The 19,097-nt window shown below is 40.7% G+C and overlaps 1 protein-coding gene across 10 annotated transcripts in view; it reads right to left on the bottom strand.

Moving 5' to 3' along the window:
- Positions 1 to 19,097, bottom strand: part of DOCK10 (dedicator of cytokinesis 10) — a 200,589-nt gene that overhangs the window by 143,636 nt on the left and 37,856 nt on the right. For 4 of the 10 annotated variants that reach the window (XM_081910270.1, XM_081910274.1, XM_081910277.1 and 1 more), the window contains exon 1: positions 1,401 to 1,683. The exons of 3 other annotated variants lie outside the window; for them this stretch is intronic. In XM_081910270.1, the coding sequence (XP_081766396.1) occupies positions 1,401 to 1,562 (162 nt within the window). In that variant the 5' untranslated portion in view covers positions 1,563 to 1,683. Of the gene's footprint in view, positions 1 to 1,400; positions 1,684 to 15,179; positions 15,382 to 19,097 lie in introns of those variants that run through there. 3 more of the 10 variants (XM_081910282.1, XM_081910271.1, XM_081910276.1) reach the window with 2 other exon arrangements.

Raw genomic sequence — 19,097 nt, 5'->3', positions numbered from 1 at the left:
AACTTGCAAAGACAGGCCACTGTAGTCCATAAAGAGAAATCCTTCCTAAGGCAATTTGTGCTAACAGTGGTGCTAATATTAGTATCTGAGTGATACTTAGAGGATACCTGGAATATCCTTTGTTAAAACAGGGAGTTAGCCACAGAGACTGCACAGTCCACACTTGTACCACAATAGTCCATGTCGGCTGTCTAGACTGGCAGAACACAAGTGAAAGCTGAACATGTATTCTGCAGGGACAGAATGTGCTGATATCCTATATCAACCATGTAGACATAAGGTATGAGTATGGGACTAAAAACACACTTGTCCCCTTTTACATTCCATATATCTGAATGTCTATGAATAATTAAGAGGCTCTTTACTATGGAGCAGCATTCTGGACTATCTACTCAGGTGCCGTGTGCTGCAGGAACCTAAATGATATTCACTGATACTTTACCCTGTGGGGAAAGATGTGCATAACATGTAGAACTGAGAAATATTAACACAAGGCAACATCATACCTGCCTTGAGACTTTGCAGTGTACTAGTGCATCTGAAAACACTGCGCTGTGGTCATGGTAACTGGAAATAAAATGCTGAGAACTAAACAATCAAGACCATTCTTGTTTTATACCCTAATCAGAAATAATAAGAAATTCACTTGAAGTGTTTTGGGGAATGGAAAGGGGAGCAGGAGGGTGGTCTCATTTCATTGTGCTCTTACTCTTAAATCTTCTGCTTGAAAAAGCCAATTCTAGCCAATACCTAGTTTAAATTGGAGGTACATCTCTGAGCCCAAGTCACCATGATTCTCTTCAACCAAAGCAAAATAAATATGAAGAGATCTCTTGTATTCATTCATAATCTAATAAGTCACTCTTAATGTGTAAAAGCCTACTGGCAGGGTAAAGAAATTTCTAGCTGCCGTAAAAAAAAATAACAAAAAAAATACACCTTAAAGACTAAAAGGAATCATTTGCAACAATTGGTTGTGAGGAACTATGGGAAGGTTCTAGGAAATCACTTTGCTCTATAATATGGCTGTGTCTATACCACTGAGGCAGAAGTTTTGAAGGAAGATGACAGAAACACTATAGAATTCAAAACAAATTATAGTCAAAATAAAATGATGCTGTTTGCAGCAACTAGAACAAAATGCAGAAAGAAATCCTGTCAGATAGCAAAATGCCCTTTTCTCTATTGCATACAGCCTTTCCTAGTTTCAGCTGCAGAGAAGTGGAAATTGCACTCTGTTAGGTAACAGGCAGAATTTCAATTAGAGGGTTTCACAGAGTTTCAAGCATGTTATCAAATGCTCTTTTCTCCTCTACTCTCTATCGCAAGTCAAGAAATCACAAAACAATAGTCCTAAAAACCCCTCTCAGCTGTCACTGTATGCAAAGAGTATACTGTACCATTATGATGAGAGTTCTGGGTCTGCTCATTTCATCATCACTATCCAGAGGCAGGATTTCATGTGACAATTCCTCTTGCCGTCTTCTACAAATATGTGCACAGTTCCTCTGTACCACTGAACGAAAGGCTTGAAGCAGAACAATGCTGGCAGCACAGCCCATAGCTGCATCCTGAAGCCTACAAAATAACTTCTATGTTTATGCTATGTTTGAAAAACAGTAGCTCCTTGTCCCTGAAAACAGCCTACAGTGCAGCTGCAGCCAGCCAGCTCGCTCCAATCATCTCCTTGAGCTGCAATCATCTGATCACAACCAAATAGCTTGGATGCAGATATAGGAAAGATTTGATCCACTGAAACAACATAACACACACAGAGAGAGACGACACACAGAGTATTAAGGTCCTTCTTCTTCTTCTTTTTTTTTTTTTGCAGTAACTGTTTCTGAAAACACAGAACATTTTTTTTTCTTTAGCAATAATCCTCCTCCTGCTCCTCCTGATCCCAGATTCAGAGAGCTGAAAAGTATAAACCAGCTGTTTAATAAAAAAAAAAATCTGGCAAGACTCATTTAAATGCCTGTTAACAATCACAGAGAGGAAAATCAGCAATGACAACCATAAGGAGGATTAAACAGTGATGACTAAAAATGAAATACTTTGTTGTATTGCTTTATTAAGGATGAAAAATAAAATCCAGCTTCTGCTTCATTGAGGCACATAGGCTGGTACCTTTGGATGAAAGTGTTTCATTTTCTCAAACGAAATTAACATGTCAAAGTATTAAAACATGATGGGGCGGATAATAACAATAAATGGGTTGCACAGCTCATGCCCAAACATCAATGGCTTCATGAAAAACACCACTGTTTAGCTATGAAATGCTTTTCAAGACTAGTTTTTTTGTGAGTGATCCCACACAAACACTTCTGCAGACTGTGGCATTTTTTTATACTGGCAGAGGCAGTTTGTGTGTGGCAAATCTTTCTAGGAGGGCTCACTTCCAAGGAATTAAGCACAGATTATCTCTCCACCCACCCACCCCCACAGCCACCACCACCCCTCAAAAGAAAAAGAGAAAAGCAAGGTAACCAACTGGGAAGCATTAGTAAATGTTTTATTGCTAATAATTAATGCAGAGAAAGAAACAGGGTTTGAGCAGTTAACAACTTAGTATTCTAACTGCTGGCAGAGAAGTAATTGAGAAAGCTGCTAAAAAGAGGTGCTTAGAAACCACATGACTCCGTTTGGATAAATATCAAGATCTTAATGGTACAGTTGTGTGAGGTAAGAGTACTTCAGGGAAAGTTGGCACTAAGCCTCGTTTCTCACAAATGAAGAGAGCTGCGAGTGTTGCAAGGAAGATGTTTTCAGAAGGAACAGCATTCTTGTTTCTATGCTTATTTTCTTACTATCTGTAGTCACATCTGTCTTCACTTTTAAAACATTGTTTCTGTCTAAACACATGCGTGTGCACACCCACCCACATGGCCCTACTGCTTTTGTAGGCAGTGGGAGCCTTGCCATTCACTTTCATGGGGACTTGAGTAAGCCTGTAATTCCTGTTGATGTAATCTTTGGAACGGCTGTTTCATAGAATGGATTGTTTAAAAAGAGAATGGGGCTGCTAACACTGTTCTCCGGAACCATTTTACACAGGGGTTGATTAGGATTTAATTGCTCCGTAATCTGTCACAATATGGCAGCATTTAAATGAAAATATTTACCAGGGCCATTAAATGGCTCACTTTTTTAAAAAAAGGCCTCCTGCCCACTGCCAAATGTTTCTCTTTGCTTGTATCAAGAGCGAACTGACTGCAGTACTTTGATCTATTCTCTCTCGCTCTGTCATGTATGCATATATGAGAGGCAAACAGGCATAGTAAACAGCATTTGCATCTATCCGCCTTGAGTTTTTTAGCATCCTTCCAGGAAACGCTTTGCTTTCCCCCCCAAGTCATCTCACTAGAAAACTCCTTCTCTTGAATCATGATCTGGTGCATAGGAAAGTTACACGTCAGAAAAGTCCAAGGCATACTTTTTTGTGCTTAGCAGTTTCATTTCTTCAAATACACTTGCAGCAACACAGTGCTGTCATTCCTGCTTCAAAATGGGATGCCTCTCTGACTCTTGCCTGCACCATTTGTCTTTTCATTACTTTACTTCTACACATTAGGAAGAAGCTGACCCTTTTGGGAGATAAAAGACTAAAATACTTATCATTGCTGGTCTTAATAGCACCAGTCTGGGTTTGACTAACTTCCATTATGGTGTCTGTAGTTTGCTCTTCTAGTGTCTGCTGCATGGCCTTGGGCAATATTAATGTCCCTGGCATGACAGGCTGCTGCTGTTATTTTACTCATATCATACTGGAGTGCTTGGAGTTTGGTTTCTATGGCAACAAGGCCCAATTTCACCATGCAACTGGATGCCAGACAATTCTTTTCCAAATCCCTTTTAAAAACTAGTGGAGGAAAATTCCCACAGAACTGAACAGTCCTGGATCAGGTCCATTCTCTTTAAATGCTTTAATAAGGAGACAGAGAAGAATTGCTCGAGATACGGCTAGGAAGCAGCTGTGGCTTATAATCGCTATAAAGAAGTATAAAGAGAACAAAGCCTACCCTAAGGGAACAAGACAAACTCTTTGTAATTCATAGAACTGTAGAATTGTAGAGTTGGAACGGATCCTGAGCACCATACTCCAACCTCCTGCAATGCAGGAATCTCAACTATAGCATCCATGACAGATGGCCATTCAACCTCTGCTTAAAAATCTCCAAGGAAGATGAGTCCTCCAGCTCTCAAGGGAGTCCATTCCACCGTTTGAACAGCTCTTACTATCAAAAAGTTATTCCTTAAGTTTAGTTGGAATCTCATTTCTTGTAAATTGAGGCCATTGGTTCGGGCTGTTCCCTCTGGAACAAGAGAAAACAAACTTGCTAAGTTTTCCACGAGACACCCCTTCAGGTATTTGAAGATGACTATCATAGCTCCCCTCAGTCTCCTCTTATCTGGGCTAAACATATCCAACTCCCTCAACCATTCCTCATAAGGTTTGCATTCCAAACCCTTTATCATCTTGGTCACCCTGATGTGTGGGTGAAAAGCCAGAGGAGTTTTGTGCATCAAACTAAGGCAACTGTAGGCCAAATGGGTTGCAGAAAAGGAAAGCAGCAACTCCACTTAGTTACTGTTAACCAGCCATTTATTTACTGGGTATCTTACAAAATTATCTTTATACAGGCAGCAATGTATAAACTAGATTTGGAGATCTGGAAAGGCCCAGATAATAATCTACTAAAGACTTCTCCAACCTGGTGTCATCCAGGTAGTCCAAATTGGACTACAATTCTTTTCAGCTCTGGCCAGCATGGCCAATGCTCAGGGATGCTGGCCGCAGTAATCCAAAACATCTGGAATGAACCAGGTTACCACCCAAAAGGTAGGATGATCCTTTCGCCCAGATCCATCTAGGCACATGCCGTTTGGACTATTGTGTTCTGGGGCATCACACTTTAAGAAGGAAGGAGGCAACCCGGAAGGGATGCAGAGGAATGCAAAATGGTGATCAGCACTGTGGCAAGCAAGTCATATGTCAAAAAGTTGAAGGTTTGGGCATGTTCAGTCTGATAAAAAGAAGATTGGGGAAAACAGAATCATAGAACAGTAGCATTGGAAGGGACCATCTAGTTCAACCTCTTGCAATGAAGAAATCCTTCACCTGTTGTGGGGCTTGAATCCACAACCCTGAAATTAAGAGTCTCAAACTCTACCACCTCCATGCCAGAAGAAGTGTTCTGGATTGAACAGAGGAAGGCAACCCGTCAGCACAGCAAATCAAGTGTTTGGCTTGAACTACCAAACTTTTTTCCCTTCCAAAACTGTAACCCTCTCTAGCTGATTCCATGGGAAAGGCCCATATAATAAGGCCTGCAATCTTGTTTCAAAGTTAGATCTCTTCAACTTCTCTTGCTTTAGGTCAGATTCTGCTCATATCCTTTCTGACCATTGACAGAATTTATTTTTGTAAGATTGCACATTTTATCTTTCAGTATAGCTTTTTTGATTGAAATTACTTAGGCAGGGATCACACAAGTGATGAAAGGCAAGATATAAATTGAAATAATTAGTCAATCAGTCAGTTGGCAGTATGGCCAAAGTCTTTATGCTTAAGTCGTATGAGCTCCATTCATCTGTAAAGCAATACGTCTAAATTGCTATATTAAATCCCCAAGGAAAAACACCTATTAAAATCACCTTGATTCAAATCAGTTACTCATACATTCATCCTATCTCATTCTTCTCAATGCCACAACTAACATTTTTACATTTGCTCGATTGCATCTTATTTATTTACCGTATTTATCTATCACATTTATATTTCACCATTGCTCCCTCCTCATCTAGTGTTCACATCAACCTTGCCTAGTAGGTTAGGCTGAGAAGTATGGACTGACCCCAGGTCACCCAGTGAGCTTCATGGCTGAGTGGGTATTTGAACCTTGGTCTCCCAGGTCCTAGACCAATACTCTCCCAACCACTGCACCACATTGGCTCTCACATATTCTTATGTGTTGAGGACTCCTAAGAACTAGAGGCCAAGACAGGTGCTTATGAGATCTGTAGCACTCTGAATGTGCTTCAAGAGCACTTTTAAAATATATGATATTCATTGCTATATGTTGCAGCTAGCTACTCCTGCTATGTTACAGACACATGCAAATGAAAGAAAACTCAAAGCACATTCACAGCCCGGTGGGAAAGGATAAGAACCACCATTATCATTGTGAGAAATGGTCCATCTAGTGCAATAAAGTGACACAAAATAGAAGCTGGATCAGATGAGACAAAAGGAACTATTCAAGAAGCAGAGCACTTACGGAATGAGCAAACAGAAGTGGTAGTTAACTAGGAATATCTAGCAGTCAGTGATGAATACATAAATTGGAACAGGACCAATTACAGATTCCCGCGGCACCCCGCTTACTCTCTGCAACGAAAAAGCAAACTCGAGTATGATAAACACAAAGTAATTTAAAATGTGCACACTGAAAGAACAACTTTTTCAGTATTGAAGTGAAAATGTGTCGCAGCACAGGAACCAACCGACAATACATTGTTCAAAAGAAATGGATCAAGAGAGAAATCAATATACTGTAAAGATAATTCTGAATCCCTCGAACTGTCTTATTACAAATGGTGGGCAGATATAGTTGCTGTTGATGAGGGTGAATGTGTTGCTGTTGTTGCTGTTGTTGTTGTGCATAGACACTCCGTTATTTAGAAAGGGGAGAAGCATCCATTTGAAAAATAAAACCTCTTGCATCAGACAGACAGAGAATCACAATATCTCTCAGTTAAAGAGTGACATAATTTCTTTAAAATACTACTGTTCGCAAACAGACAAATGAGGAACTGCAGGAAATTAGTAAGCATATGGCACCCTCTAGGGAGTAACCCTCGAAAGGCAGCTAGATCACCCTGAAATATTTTAAGTAAGTAGCTTCCCAGATTGCAGCTATGCCTACTGAATTTTCTTTAGCATTTAAAAAACTAGGAATTTTTAATTCCAGATGACCACTTAATCCAAGCTAAATGAGAGAAGGGCAAGGGAGCAAGCATTTGGACTTAGTCCTGCCTTGAACAACGGATCATCACTATTACAGGCAGATAGCCCAGGCAGAAGCAAAGCTCCGTGTGGCGTTCGCACAGAGCCCCCCGGTTGTTCCACGGACTATTGACCCTGCACCATCACGGCTTATCTCTTCCACTGCCACCAACCAGGTTTCCCCGGTAATATATTCAGGCTGTAACGTATTAACAAAGCTTCCAGTTTACTGTGAATGCAAACAAGTTTTAAATACAGTGAACACTCAGGTTGCGAACGTGATCCATGTAGGAGGACGTTCGCAACCCGCAGTGTTCACAACCCACAGCACCGCGTCTGTACACACACGGGTCGCTATTCAGTGCTGTAACCCAAGGTATGGCTGTACTTTGAAACACTAATCCGATTCACTCTCTCTGTCTCCCCTCTGTGTCTAACTCACTCTGACTCCTATGCCTCCCACCCACAAGAAACCAACCGAACGAACTGCCAAACCCCCTGTGTTGAGCCTTAAACACAGTTAGGCTCCGCCCCTGGGCTTTCTTATCGGTCAGCCTATCAACCCTTTCTCTCTTTCCCCCAATACAACATCTCCATAATGAGTCCATAATGAGCCACACTCAGTGCTCCCCAGATATTGGGAAGTACCCCACGCACCCCAATCAATCATTTCCTCAATTGCTAGGGAATAGTTGCATAAAGCATGAGTTTGAACATCTGAAGCCATTGTGGTGCATTGTTTGTCACTGTCCTTTCCCCCTCTCTTTTCCGCGTTTGCTTCTGAGGTGGTTGCTGAGAATATTTATTTTTTATTTAAAGGCAGAATGCTTACAGAATATTTATTATAGAAAGTAAAACATTAAGTAAGCAACATCAACAAGAACCATTCTTTGGTTCAACTAAACCAGCCAGTTGAGGGAGGGGGCCCCCTCATTTGCCCTCTGGCACAGAGCAACTTCCTTTCTTATACTAAAGACCTGTACATATGGGGATTGTGGCCCTTGCCCGGTTAAATCAAAAGTGGAATCCCCCAAACTCACAACAGTATGCTTTCACCTTCATAAGTCAATAGTTCTTCCTCATAGTGGCAAGTGAGTCACAGCATTTGCAAACAGTGAAAACATCACACGGCAAGCGCATTTCTGAGAAAGTTTAACATGCCACCTCAAAGCAGCAGCAACTTCCTGAAGAGCTATCTAAAGTCACTCAGTCACCTAGCAGGAAACCCTAAACTTTGCTGTTCTCAGGCATCAATGCCATGCTATGTTTTGAGCTGGCTTTGTTTTTGTATCTTGCTTTAGCATGCGTAGTTTCTCTTGTCCCTGCAAAGGCTTTCAAAGTAACCATACTTCATCAGAAAGCTGAGACTGGGATAGGATTCATATGAGAGTGTGCCATTCAGCTAAGGTTTACTCAGAGCAGAGCCATTGAAATTAAAGGACATGATTAAGTTAGATCCATTAATTTGAATGGGTTTACTCTGGATAGCATCTTTATGTACTTAAGATTAATGGGTAGTGGGGAAGTATATGCAAGAAAAATCCAATTGATTTCAATTATATCAATTCACTAAGACCTAAAAGATCATAGTGCTTAAGTGTGAGAGGAAGCAAGTGCCTTTTCCAAATCTGGCCTCAGGCATAAATATCACCACTAGGTGATAATAATACTGTACTATCATGTGGGATTGTGGTAATTAATACTAAGGTAATGTATATAATACTTGAAATGCACAGCATATGCAGAATATGAATTAATCTGTGAAAAATTGTCTCAGTTGACTATGTAAAATAAATAAATGGCTATGTAACACAACTGGGGAGTCAGCTTGTGTCTCAGATAACTTATAAATAAATGTGCCTGTCAAACAAAGAGAGAACTTAGTTAGCTGGAATTTAATAGAACTTGCTCTGTAATCCTAAACATGTTTACTCAGAAGTAAGTCACATTCCGCAGGTGGCGCTGTGGGTTAAAGCCTCAGCGCCTAGGACTTGCCGATCGAAAGGTCGGCGGTTCGAATCCCTGCGGCGGGGTGCGCTCCCGCTGCTCGGTCCCAGCACCTGCCAACCTAGCAGTTCGAAAGCACCTCCGGGTGCAAGTAGATAAATAGGGACCGCTTACCAGCGGGAAGGTAAACGGCGTTTCCGTGTGCAGCTCTGGCTCGCCAGAGCAGCGATGTCACGCTGGCCACGTGACCCGGAAGTGTCTCCGGACAGCGCTGGCCCCTGGCCTCTTAAGTGAGATGGGCGCACAACCCCAGAGTCTGTCAAGACTGGCCCGTACGGGCAGGGGTACCTTTACCTTTACCTAAGTCACATTCAGTTTAATTATCAGAAGTCTCTATAGCTGAACTAAATTCAAATTAGGGATTGACGGTTCAGTTTGTTCATGGTCCATGTCAGTGTCACATAAATTGCACACATCTACTCTCTCTCTCCCCCACATTAATATGTGATTCTGCCCCCCGCAAAAGAACATGCTTGAAATTTTGTATTTAAGTACATATTTTTTATCCTATTTTCTCACAAAATACAAATTTCTAAATGCAATTTATGCTACATGTTGATATATATGCATTTTTGCTATGCTTTTTAAGCTGAGAACTGCACCACAAAATTAAGAGAACAGAAAAATCTGCAAGATAAGCTGTGTTCTTATCCACAGATTAATAAGGAAGGCAGATCAAGCCAATTCAAATCAGAATTCACAAAGAATGGGTTCTTCAAGCACCCCTAATAACTGGGTGAGGTTTGCAGATAACCTCTTGGGCATTTAAACACCTTCTTAAATAAGCCATTGTACACATATACATTTCTGAAGATAGAACCATTTAAAGTTAAACACTATCATTCTAAAAGGACTGATTTCTTATTTCACAGTGAATAAACACAATTTGACACTGTGACACAAATCACATCAAAAATGTGCCATACACATTGAGAGACATGGGGTTTTTTCCTCACTAGATGAAATGTAGGTTAAGCAGCAGAAACGCAGACAAGACAAGGTTTGACAACAGGCAATAGTTCACTTAAGGAGGTTGAGTGGGTAGAGAATGTGCAGTTTAAGCGAACCGAACATCAACACATGAGCTTTAAGTAGAGATGAAACACTGGTAATTATAGGCAGAAACAAGTAAAAAATAAAAAAGACACACACACCTCAAAAAGGGGGTGTAAATACAAATGCCATTTTATTATTGGGAGAAACCATTTCAGAATCAGAGTTATGGTCTAAATTCCAGCCATAAATATCTTATTTCCAAATAGTTTTAATTGAATATGATTTACCTACATCTAGGCCAACATACCTAGAAATTATTATTTTTGAATCTAGTCTTCTTTCCCATTTGCTTGTATACCCCAGTATTTTGATATTATTTTGGGGTGAGTTTGTGTATGCTTTGCCTGCTTTGTGCATGTTTGTATGATTACATTTTAAAAAACAATTATTGCTAAAAACTACTTAAGTAGCCAGAGGATGAGAAATGGATACATCCTATTGCATATTTAGGGGAAACAGGAACAAACCCCTCAGCAAATTAGGGTACTTTGCTAGCTGTTGACAGTTTCTACTTCAGAGTCTCAGTTTTACATCTGACAGTTTTGCTGTACCAGTTTTCAGAGTGAGGGCTAGCAGAGGTGGGTGTGAGGAGTTATATCATAATAAGGCAGTTCCATCTTATACATGCCATCCAGCCCAAGTTTCGTTTCTGTCAACTGCACATGACATGATGGCATCACTAGTTAGTGCAAAGATAACCATTTCATGAAAAACGGATGAAGTGCTTACCAGTTCCGTTATGCTGATCAACAGCAAGAGACAGGACCAATAATTTCAGACAACAGAGTGGAAGAATCTGTCCTTCTTGCCCTACAGACCCTCCCAGGAGTTAAGATCAACAGAGGGGGGCCATCTTGGTAGTACCACTGCCCTTGCAAGTTTGGGAAGTGGTGGTTTAGGAAGGAGCACTCTCTGTGGCAGCTCCTAAGCTGCGCAATTCCTTCCCTACGGAGGTGAAGCTGCTGAAAATGTATCTCTTGGCAGCTGCATTGCAAGGAGTTGAACTAGATAATCCTCAGAGTCCCTTCCAACTCTGTGATTCTTTACCCTGGCCTTTGACACTTCACTCACTCTCACACACCAGGAGCCAACCTATTCTTCTGACTGTAGATTGAATTAACGGGGCTCCGCTCAAGTGCAAGTTCAATTGTTGAGAAAATCATCACCATCCCTGCATACCAACTGGCATTCATAAAAGCAAAATGCCGTTAAATTTCACCTTCACAGATGATAGACATTCTGTGTTTATGAAACGGAACCCACCAGAACAAGGGTGGGTGGAAACAGAAATCCATCCAGACCCTTGAAGTAGGTGCCAGAACACAAAGTAACAATAAGAGCGTATGCCGAGAGAGGAAATTATAAGCCATCCTTTTCATAGCTTCTTTTTTCACTCCATATTTGATCATGAGTTTACTCATGACTGATTTGCTTGTGTTAGCTTAGACTTTTTTGTTTAGCAAAAGGTGATAATGTTTAATTTAGCCATCTGGTTGTCATGCTTCTTCTGCAAAGGTGGATAGCATAAGACTTTCACTAGCTTTTGAAATCCCCCTGCATTTGCATTGTTTATCTGACTGTTGCATGCAGAAGATAAACTTATTTCAGATCATTGGTATCTGTATTCATTTGGATATCCACCAGTGCAAATAACAATTCATGCCCTTCATACAATTATCAATGGCTTTTAAAAGTTAAATAGGAGGTACAGAGGCTCCAATCTGGGGAGCAGGGGCTTTCATCCTTTGCCACCTGCCACCTGATAAAATGGTCCCCCCAATCCAACCCAAGGTTCCTGCTCAGCAGAATGAGATGTTATACTACACATGGCTACTGCTGGAAATAATCAAGGGAAAGCAGGCATTGGGAAGGTTTCAATTCAAAAAACAGAGAAATTAATGTAATGGTCTAATTAAAAAATGACTCAACCTGGCATTTCAAATTTACAGTTAGTATGTACTTTTTAGATTTCAGATAAGGTCTTTTCATACCAAATAGGTTAACCAAAGGTTTTGACTACCCTTTTGCATGTGCTTTTTAATAAAATTCATATCCTTTCTTTTTCCTTGTCCTAGATTAAGTATGGAAGAATTCCATGGGAGAGTGGAGGTTCACTGTATTTATAACTAGCAGTACAATGGTACCTCGGGTTACATATGCTTCAGGTTACATACACTTCAGGCTAGCCCAGAAATAGTGCTTCAAGTTAATAACTTTGCTTCAGGATGAGAACAGAAATTGTGCTCCGGCAGCGTGGCAGCAGCAGGAGGCCCCATTAGCTAAAGTGGTGCTTCAGTTTAAGAACATTCAGGTTAAACACGGACCTCTGGAATGAATTAAGTACTTAACCCGAGGTACCAATGTATAGGTTCAGAGAGAAATCCACTTGAAGGGGAAATTACTTTCAAGAAACATTTAAACCATGGGTACCTAACCTGTCACCCTCCAGATGTTGCCAGATTACAACACCCACCATCCCTGGTCATTGGCCATGATGGCTAGGGCTGATAGCAGTTGGAGTTCAACAACATATAGTGGGCTACAGGCAAGCCATTCCTGTAACAGACCTACACTCGTAATATTGTAAACCTAAACAGGCAGAGCAACAAATAAAACCAGAAAAAACATTTATTTGTTGATCAGATTTAATTTTCCTTTCTTCACATCCATGCTGGTATCAGTTGTCTCCAGTTAGCGAAGAGGTGTTTTTCTCCTGCTGGTGCTTGTAAGCTAGCTGCATTCATTAAACACCATTATATCTGCATCATTTAATTTAGGTCAACATGTCAAAGCGATGCAAGTTCATATTTGCTCCCAGTCAGTCTATCTTACCCTCAATAACAAAAGAAAGCTAAACAAGCTGTATTTGGACTCGGCAATAGAAATCACCGTGTACGGTACTTTATATTCCATGACGATGCAGCACAAAGAGCACATGCACCATATATGGCATATAATTTTGTTTCTACCTGTGCGCAGTTGCTGTTTCCAAAGATAAATGTGAATGTTAGCCATCAATTTCGTACTTAAGAGTGATAGCAATGTGTTTAAGAAATGAGGGTTTTGAACAATCCTAAGCCAGTATGCATCAAGTCAAACACACCTGTTAACTAACCGATAGTTAGTAACTAACAAACACACCTGTTAACTAACTTTCAGCTTGATTTGTGACTACTCGACACTAGTCTTCCATGGCTAACAGCCTTCCCTATTTTTATTTATATGTTTTCTAATAATGCCGCACATCATCATAAGGGTGGTTTATAAATATAAATCTTATTGCTGAAATTATAAAACACAATGTAACAAATTAAGGCCAGTATTGCAACACATACCAAGCAAACAGAAGAAAACAGTTCCCCATTATAAATGGACGACTTATCAACTGTTTTGAAATACTGTATTGGCCTCAATATAAGCCTCACTTTCTCCCCAAATTCCACCCATGAAAAGTTAAAGTGCGGCTCAAATTCGTGACCTTACAAAAATTGGCTTTTACGATATCACTGCCGAAATAGACATGGTAAAACGGAACAGGTGTGAGAGTGAATTTTAAAGGAGCAGCTTTTGTTTGGGTATTGTCTTTCTCTCTCTCTCTCTCCCCCCCCCCCAAATTTTAAAGGTGTGGCTTATATTTGGGTGTGGCTTATATTCGGGCCAATACGGTACCTCAGTGAAGAGATGTTTTCAGCTGCCATCAAAACTCATGCCAGCTGCATTTCTGATAGGAGGGTATTCCATAACTGGTACCTCAGAAAAGGTCTTATAGCAAACCACCACCCAATGTACCACAGGTACTAGCCAGAGCTTCAGAAGACCTTTTTCTGCAAATCTCTGGTTCCGGATAGATAGGTGTAGGATGTGTTATAGAAGAGGGGTAGTCCATGTGGGTCCCTTCAGATGTTGCTGGACTACAGTTCTCATCATTCCCGATCATTGGCCATGCTGACCACAGCTAGTGAAGGTTGTGGTTGATTGCCTGGGCACTACACTGGCTAACCCAGTTATAGGTATACAGTATACTATACCTATATAGGTTAATTTTGATATGCTACTGGTTTCCTTCCCGCTCCCTATTTTCTTATCATTATAAGGGGGGGGGGCAGGCAAATTGGCAGCAAAAACTGGGAAAATTGCCCATCTTATGCTATGGTTGCACGTCTGCAGTGGGCATATAGAGAGCTGTTATCTTTTTATTAAAACACTGCACATTGTGATATTGAAATGTATACATCTCCATTCCTGAGGTAAAACAGGAAAGAGTCACCCCACTATCCCTGCTGAAGGCACCCTTACCTTGGATTGTGCAGCAGTGCCCACAAAGTGACACAGAGCTCTTGCAAGATCTCACAGAATTTCGCTTCTCTGCCATCAGAGGAGGCAGCAGGGTGGGCAGGGCACCTTTGGGGGCACTGCCCCTTGGGCTTCTGCTGCCCAAGGTGGCTGCCTCAGTCTGCCTCACAGGTGGGCCAACCCTGACTATTTCAGACTGCAGTTGGGGATTTGCATGATTCAATAAATCAAATGTTTATTACAGTCCATCAACCATCAAACAAAGTTCAAAATACAAGAAATACAAAATCACATCCTCAGAAGAACCAATTAAGAATTACTGAAGGTGACAAGGTAGAAACTAAAAATCATAACAGATCTGAGAGATATTACAATGTTCAGATATATTTGCCTGTGGCAAATTTATTAGTCCTCCTTTTGTAAGACTGACTCAGCTCAATTGATCTTTCGTGATAATCAGTCCATTTCCTCCCCTGCAGCTGCAAGCTATTTGCCAATTGCTTATTTCAGCTCTTCCACTTCAAACTTGCTACTTTGCCACAGCAGGACAACAGATTTTGTAAAGCTAACTAATTTGCTGTTTGTTTGTTTTGAAGTTTACAAACCTTTTGAAATGCTTGCTATTCAACATGATTCATAGAGCAAATGATTTATTTTTTTCTTTATTTTTTTGTTACTTTAAAACTTTTTTTGTTACTTTAAACCTTCTTTAAACATTACAGCAGCTTATAGCAGTGCACCTAAATTAAGGGGTGGGTGTTTTAACTTGGAATCTGCAAGAATTCAAGGGTCAGTTTGTTAGTCATCTACCCACCTGTCCAAGCTTGGATGCAGCTTTCTTTGATTCTTTCCTCCTTTTCCATTTCATTTTTGTTCTCTCTTTTTCTGCTACTTCTTTTCTCCTTTCTCCCATCTCCGTTATGCTTTATTCCTTTGGCTGGACTTTCTTGCTCTTTTTCTACCTCCTCCTCTTTCGAGGAACAAATTCATCTCTGGTGTCAAGCTAGCTGGACAGAGCTGCAGGAATAAACTGCCCCTTTGTCTTGGTCTCTCCTAGAGGGCGAGTCCAGCAGCCAGGGAATTTGCAAGCAACACATTCTTGCCTCTGCCCTTTTCTGGTTGCCTCCTAATCCACCGTTCCAGTAGCTATGAGATATATCTATATGTTGGTAGCTGAGCCTATTGAATGATAACACAAATGTTAAGAAGTGAGCCTCTTCGCAACATTTCTCTAGGGACAGAAATTATCTTACAGTAAGTAAGATCAGTTTAACAAGATGAGATTTACCGCAGACTAAATATTCTGCATCATTTTTGGTAGTTTTTGTTCAGGTTATCCTGTAGAGTATTACCAGTTTCTTTTCTCTCTAAAACCCATCTGCATTATTTAAAGTGACGGCTAACAGATGGCTCCTCTATTGCTTCATGGGGTTACCTTTTCAAAACCCACCTCTTCCATGAAGCCTTTAGCACAGCACACTAGTGCCCATGCCCAGTAGAACACAGCCTGCAACTAAGGCTAAGGATGTGCGACTGAAACTAATGTATATTGCTTCCCTGTTTAGCCCTGCCTCTACTTCCCTTCCTTTTCTCTATTTCCCCCATGTTGAATTTTATATTGAAAAGCCATTGGCCAGTAGCCTGTTCTCTTGTATTCTGTAAAGTGCCATGTACAGTGATGGAACTCTGTAGGTAACAACAGCAAGAACAAACAAACAAACAACAACAACAACACTTGTAGGAACCTGATATAGCCAGATCCTACTTAACATACATGTACCATAACTGGCTGGATCCACAGACCTCCTGTGGACTGATCAGGAGAAGAAAGTAGAGGAGAGAAAGTCACTAAAGTTGGCTGAGTAGCTCTTGCAAATCTGCTGTCTGTTCACATTTTAATCCTGGCTCTTCAGGAGACACACTGTATATTCCAATTTCACTAGAGAAGAATGCTTCTTGGATTTTCTGCCAATTCCCTAACACTTAACCTATCAGTTATAATATTCTGGGTCTATTCAAATCCAAACCTCTGATTCTAAAGTGGGGTGAACCATTCTGTACAAATAAAATAATAATTGCTCCCATTAAACAGCACGGAACGGAGGTTGCACACCATTTATTCAAGGGAATCTGACTAGAGATAACCGGACAACTACCGTGAAAGTGGACTGCAACCATAAGCTTCAGACCATTTGGTCTTTCTCTATCTCTCTGCCCCCCACACAAAATTTGTGTTAGAATATTGCTGAACCATTGTTTCTCCTAACCACATCCTGTGGCAATGCCGCAGTGTCTAATTACTCACAGAGTGAATTTAAACATGGGTTTCAACTTTCTTTGTCCATTTTGAAATTTCCTAGCAGATAACTCAACATCAGCAGCTGTATTCATCAGGAAGAGAATGCAGAGGCTTACTGAAACAAATGCAGGGAGCAATCTACCAAGCACTGCTGCAGCGCAATCTTCACTTCAGTGGGGCTTCTGTACCAAAATGAATGGTGAGTGAAGGCTACACAGAAATGGTGCTGGGTGAAATGAACTAAGCACAAATGCCTGCTTTGTTTCCTGCTATGAAGAGAACAGATGGAAAGCACTGTGGCACCTTGGGAGTCTGACAGTGGCATCCTATGCTTTACACAGTAGCACGTTCCACTGTGTTCAATGCAGCTTGCTCCATAGTAAGTGCATTCAGGATTGCAAGCCAAGGCTTCAGTCCTGTGCACACGTATATGGGAATATGACCCTTTGAATACAAGAGGACTTATTTCTGAGTAAACACACATGGATCACGCTTCACTTCCTACATTGATCAGGTGTACACGAGGCAGGTACTACACATGGCAAGCTGTGTCCACATCTTCTGCTGCTGTTCCACACAATCAACTGCTGCAGGCAGATAGCGAAAATGTGCAGAGCACCAGCTAAACAAATTCAGCTTCTAGCAGCCTCCATGACCATTCATTTTGTTTCTAGAAATGACCCTCCATAGTTTACTGTGGCTTTAATAGGCCACAGTATTCAACATGCTTAGAATACATTCACTTATTGCAATGCAGTCTGTGGTATGCTTTTAGCATTAACTTAAATGGTCTGGACAGAGGTGTAGCAAGGTCAGGTGATACCGGGTGCGAAAATATTTTTGCCAACCCACCGTTGCAATTTTTGGGAAGTTCTTGAGCTTTTGGGAGGGGGGAGGGTTGGCCGCAGATAGCGCAAATCAGACCTACAATCATATAACCATGTCAGTGCCACCCACTGGGGCTGTCAATAAATCATGCAGTCATACCTCAGTTTACAGATGCTTCAGGTTGCGTTTTTTTGGGCTACGGACACGCCGAAACCCAGAAGTACAGGAACGGGTTACTTCTGGGTTTTGGTGGTCACGCATGCACAAAAGCACTAAATCACGCTTTGTGCATGCACAGAAGCACTGGATCACAACCCTCGCATGCGCAGAAGCGCCACTGCGGGTTGTGAATGCTGCGGGTTGTGAACGTGCATCCTGCACAGGTCACGTTCACAACCCGAGTGTCCACTGTATGTAGCATTTGCAAGAAAGGCCACACAAACTTTTTTTTAAAAAGCTACTGTTGCCCCATGATCCAGTCACAATTAACCATGAGGGTGGGTGAAAAGAAAAAGTTACATTGCATCCACTGAAAACTGCAGATCAGAATAATGAACACAGAACGATCTTTAATAATAATAATTAATAATAATAAATTTTATTTATATCCTGACATCCCCAGCCGAAGCCAGGCTCAGGGCAGCTAACAACACTAAAACAGTGCAACATTATAAAAATTAATTAAAATCAAAATTGATGGCAACCATAAACTAACGTTTTGTAAAGATTGCCAAAGGAGGGAGTTAATATAATAATAAATTTTATTTATTATTTATTTATTTAAACATTATGGTATATTCTGGAGACTTAAATATTCCCACTAATGAATTATTACATTTAAAAATTTATTGAAGGGATTGTTAGTGTGTTGGCTATGATACTGATAGCCAGATGCAAAATACAATTGGGATCCTACAGCTTTAACAGTTGTTTAGAAGAAGAAGAAATCAATAGGTGCACCTACTCGGCATCTAAGTGGATAGGCTTTTCGTTTAATGCATATATGTACAAGATACACTTGTTGAAAAAGCTGAGAACTGGAGATAAAGAAAATATAACACATTCGGACTGTGCAACAAACATATACTGAATTCAATTTAAAATAATCAAACCCCTGCCTTGAAAGGGTTAATAGTCATGAGTGGGTCACCCTTCTCCCCTCACATCTAATCTGAAATAGGTTTATTTGAATAAGATCAGTTCAGGCATAAAATTAATCCAAAACGTGATGCTTTCCAAACTAGTAAGACCTCTGTATTCTATCTGCATTTTTGGTTATATCACTGGGCATATGATGGATCGAACCACAAAATTTCAAAACAGGAAAGTAGATTAATATATCCAACGGATGTTTCCTTGGCCTGGCCCACACATTTTTCAGAAGGGACATTCAAAAATATAATTTTTCTCCTGCAAGCTTAAATCATGCAGTTCATTAGTTCCTGTTTCATTCCACTGCCTGTGTAGACCCAGCCTATTTATATGCCAGAAATATCCTGTCTTAAAATTTAAGAATTAATAGGCATGTAATGCTAAATAGCTTCAGTGAGACTTGCAAGACTTCTAAATTTGTGTGGTGCAACCTTCAGATTATGTTTTAAAATA

The sequence above is a fragment of the Podarcis melisellensis genome, assembly GCF_964234715.1.
Source record: "Podarcis melisellensis genome assembly, chromosome: 5".
Classification (NCBI taxonomy): Eukaryota; Metazoa; Chordata; class Lepidosauria; order Squamata; family Lacertidae; genus Podarcis; species Podarcis melisellensis.
The sequence above is the reverse complement of the archived record's forward strand: the minus strand, read 5'-3'. Positions and strand labels throughout refer to the sequence as shown.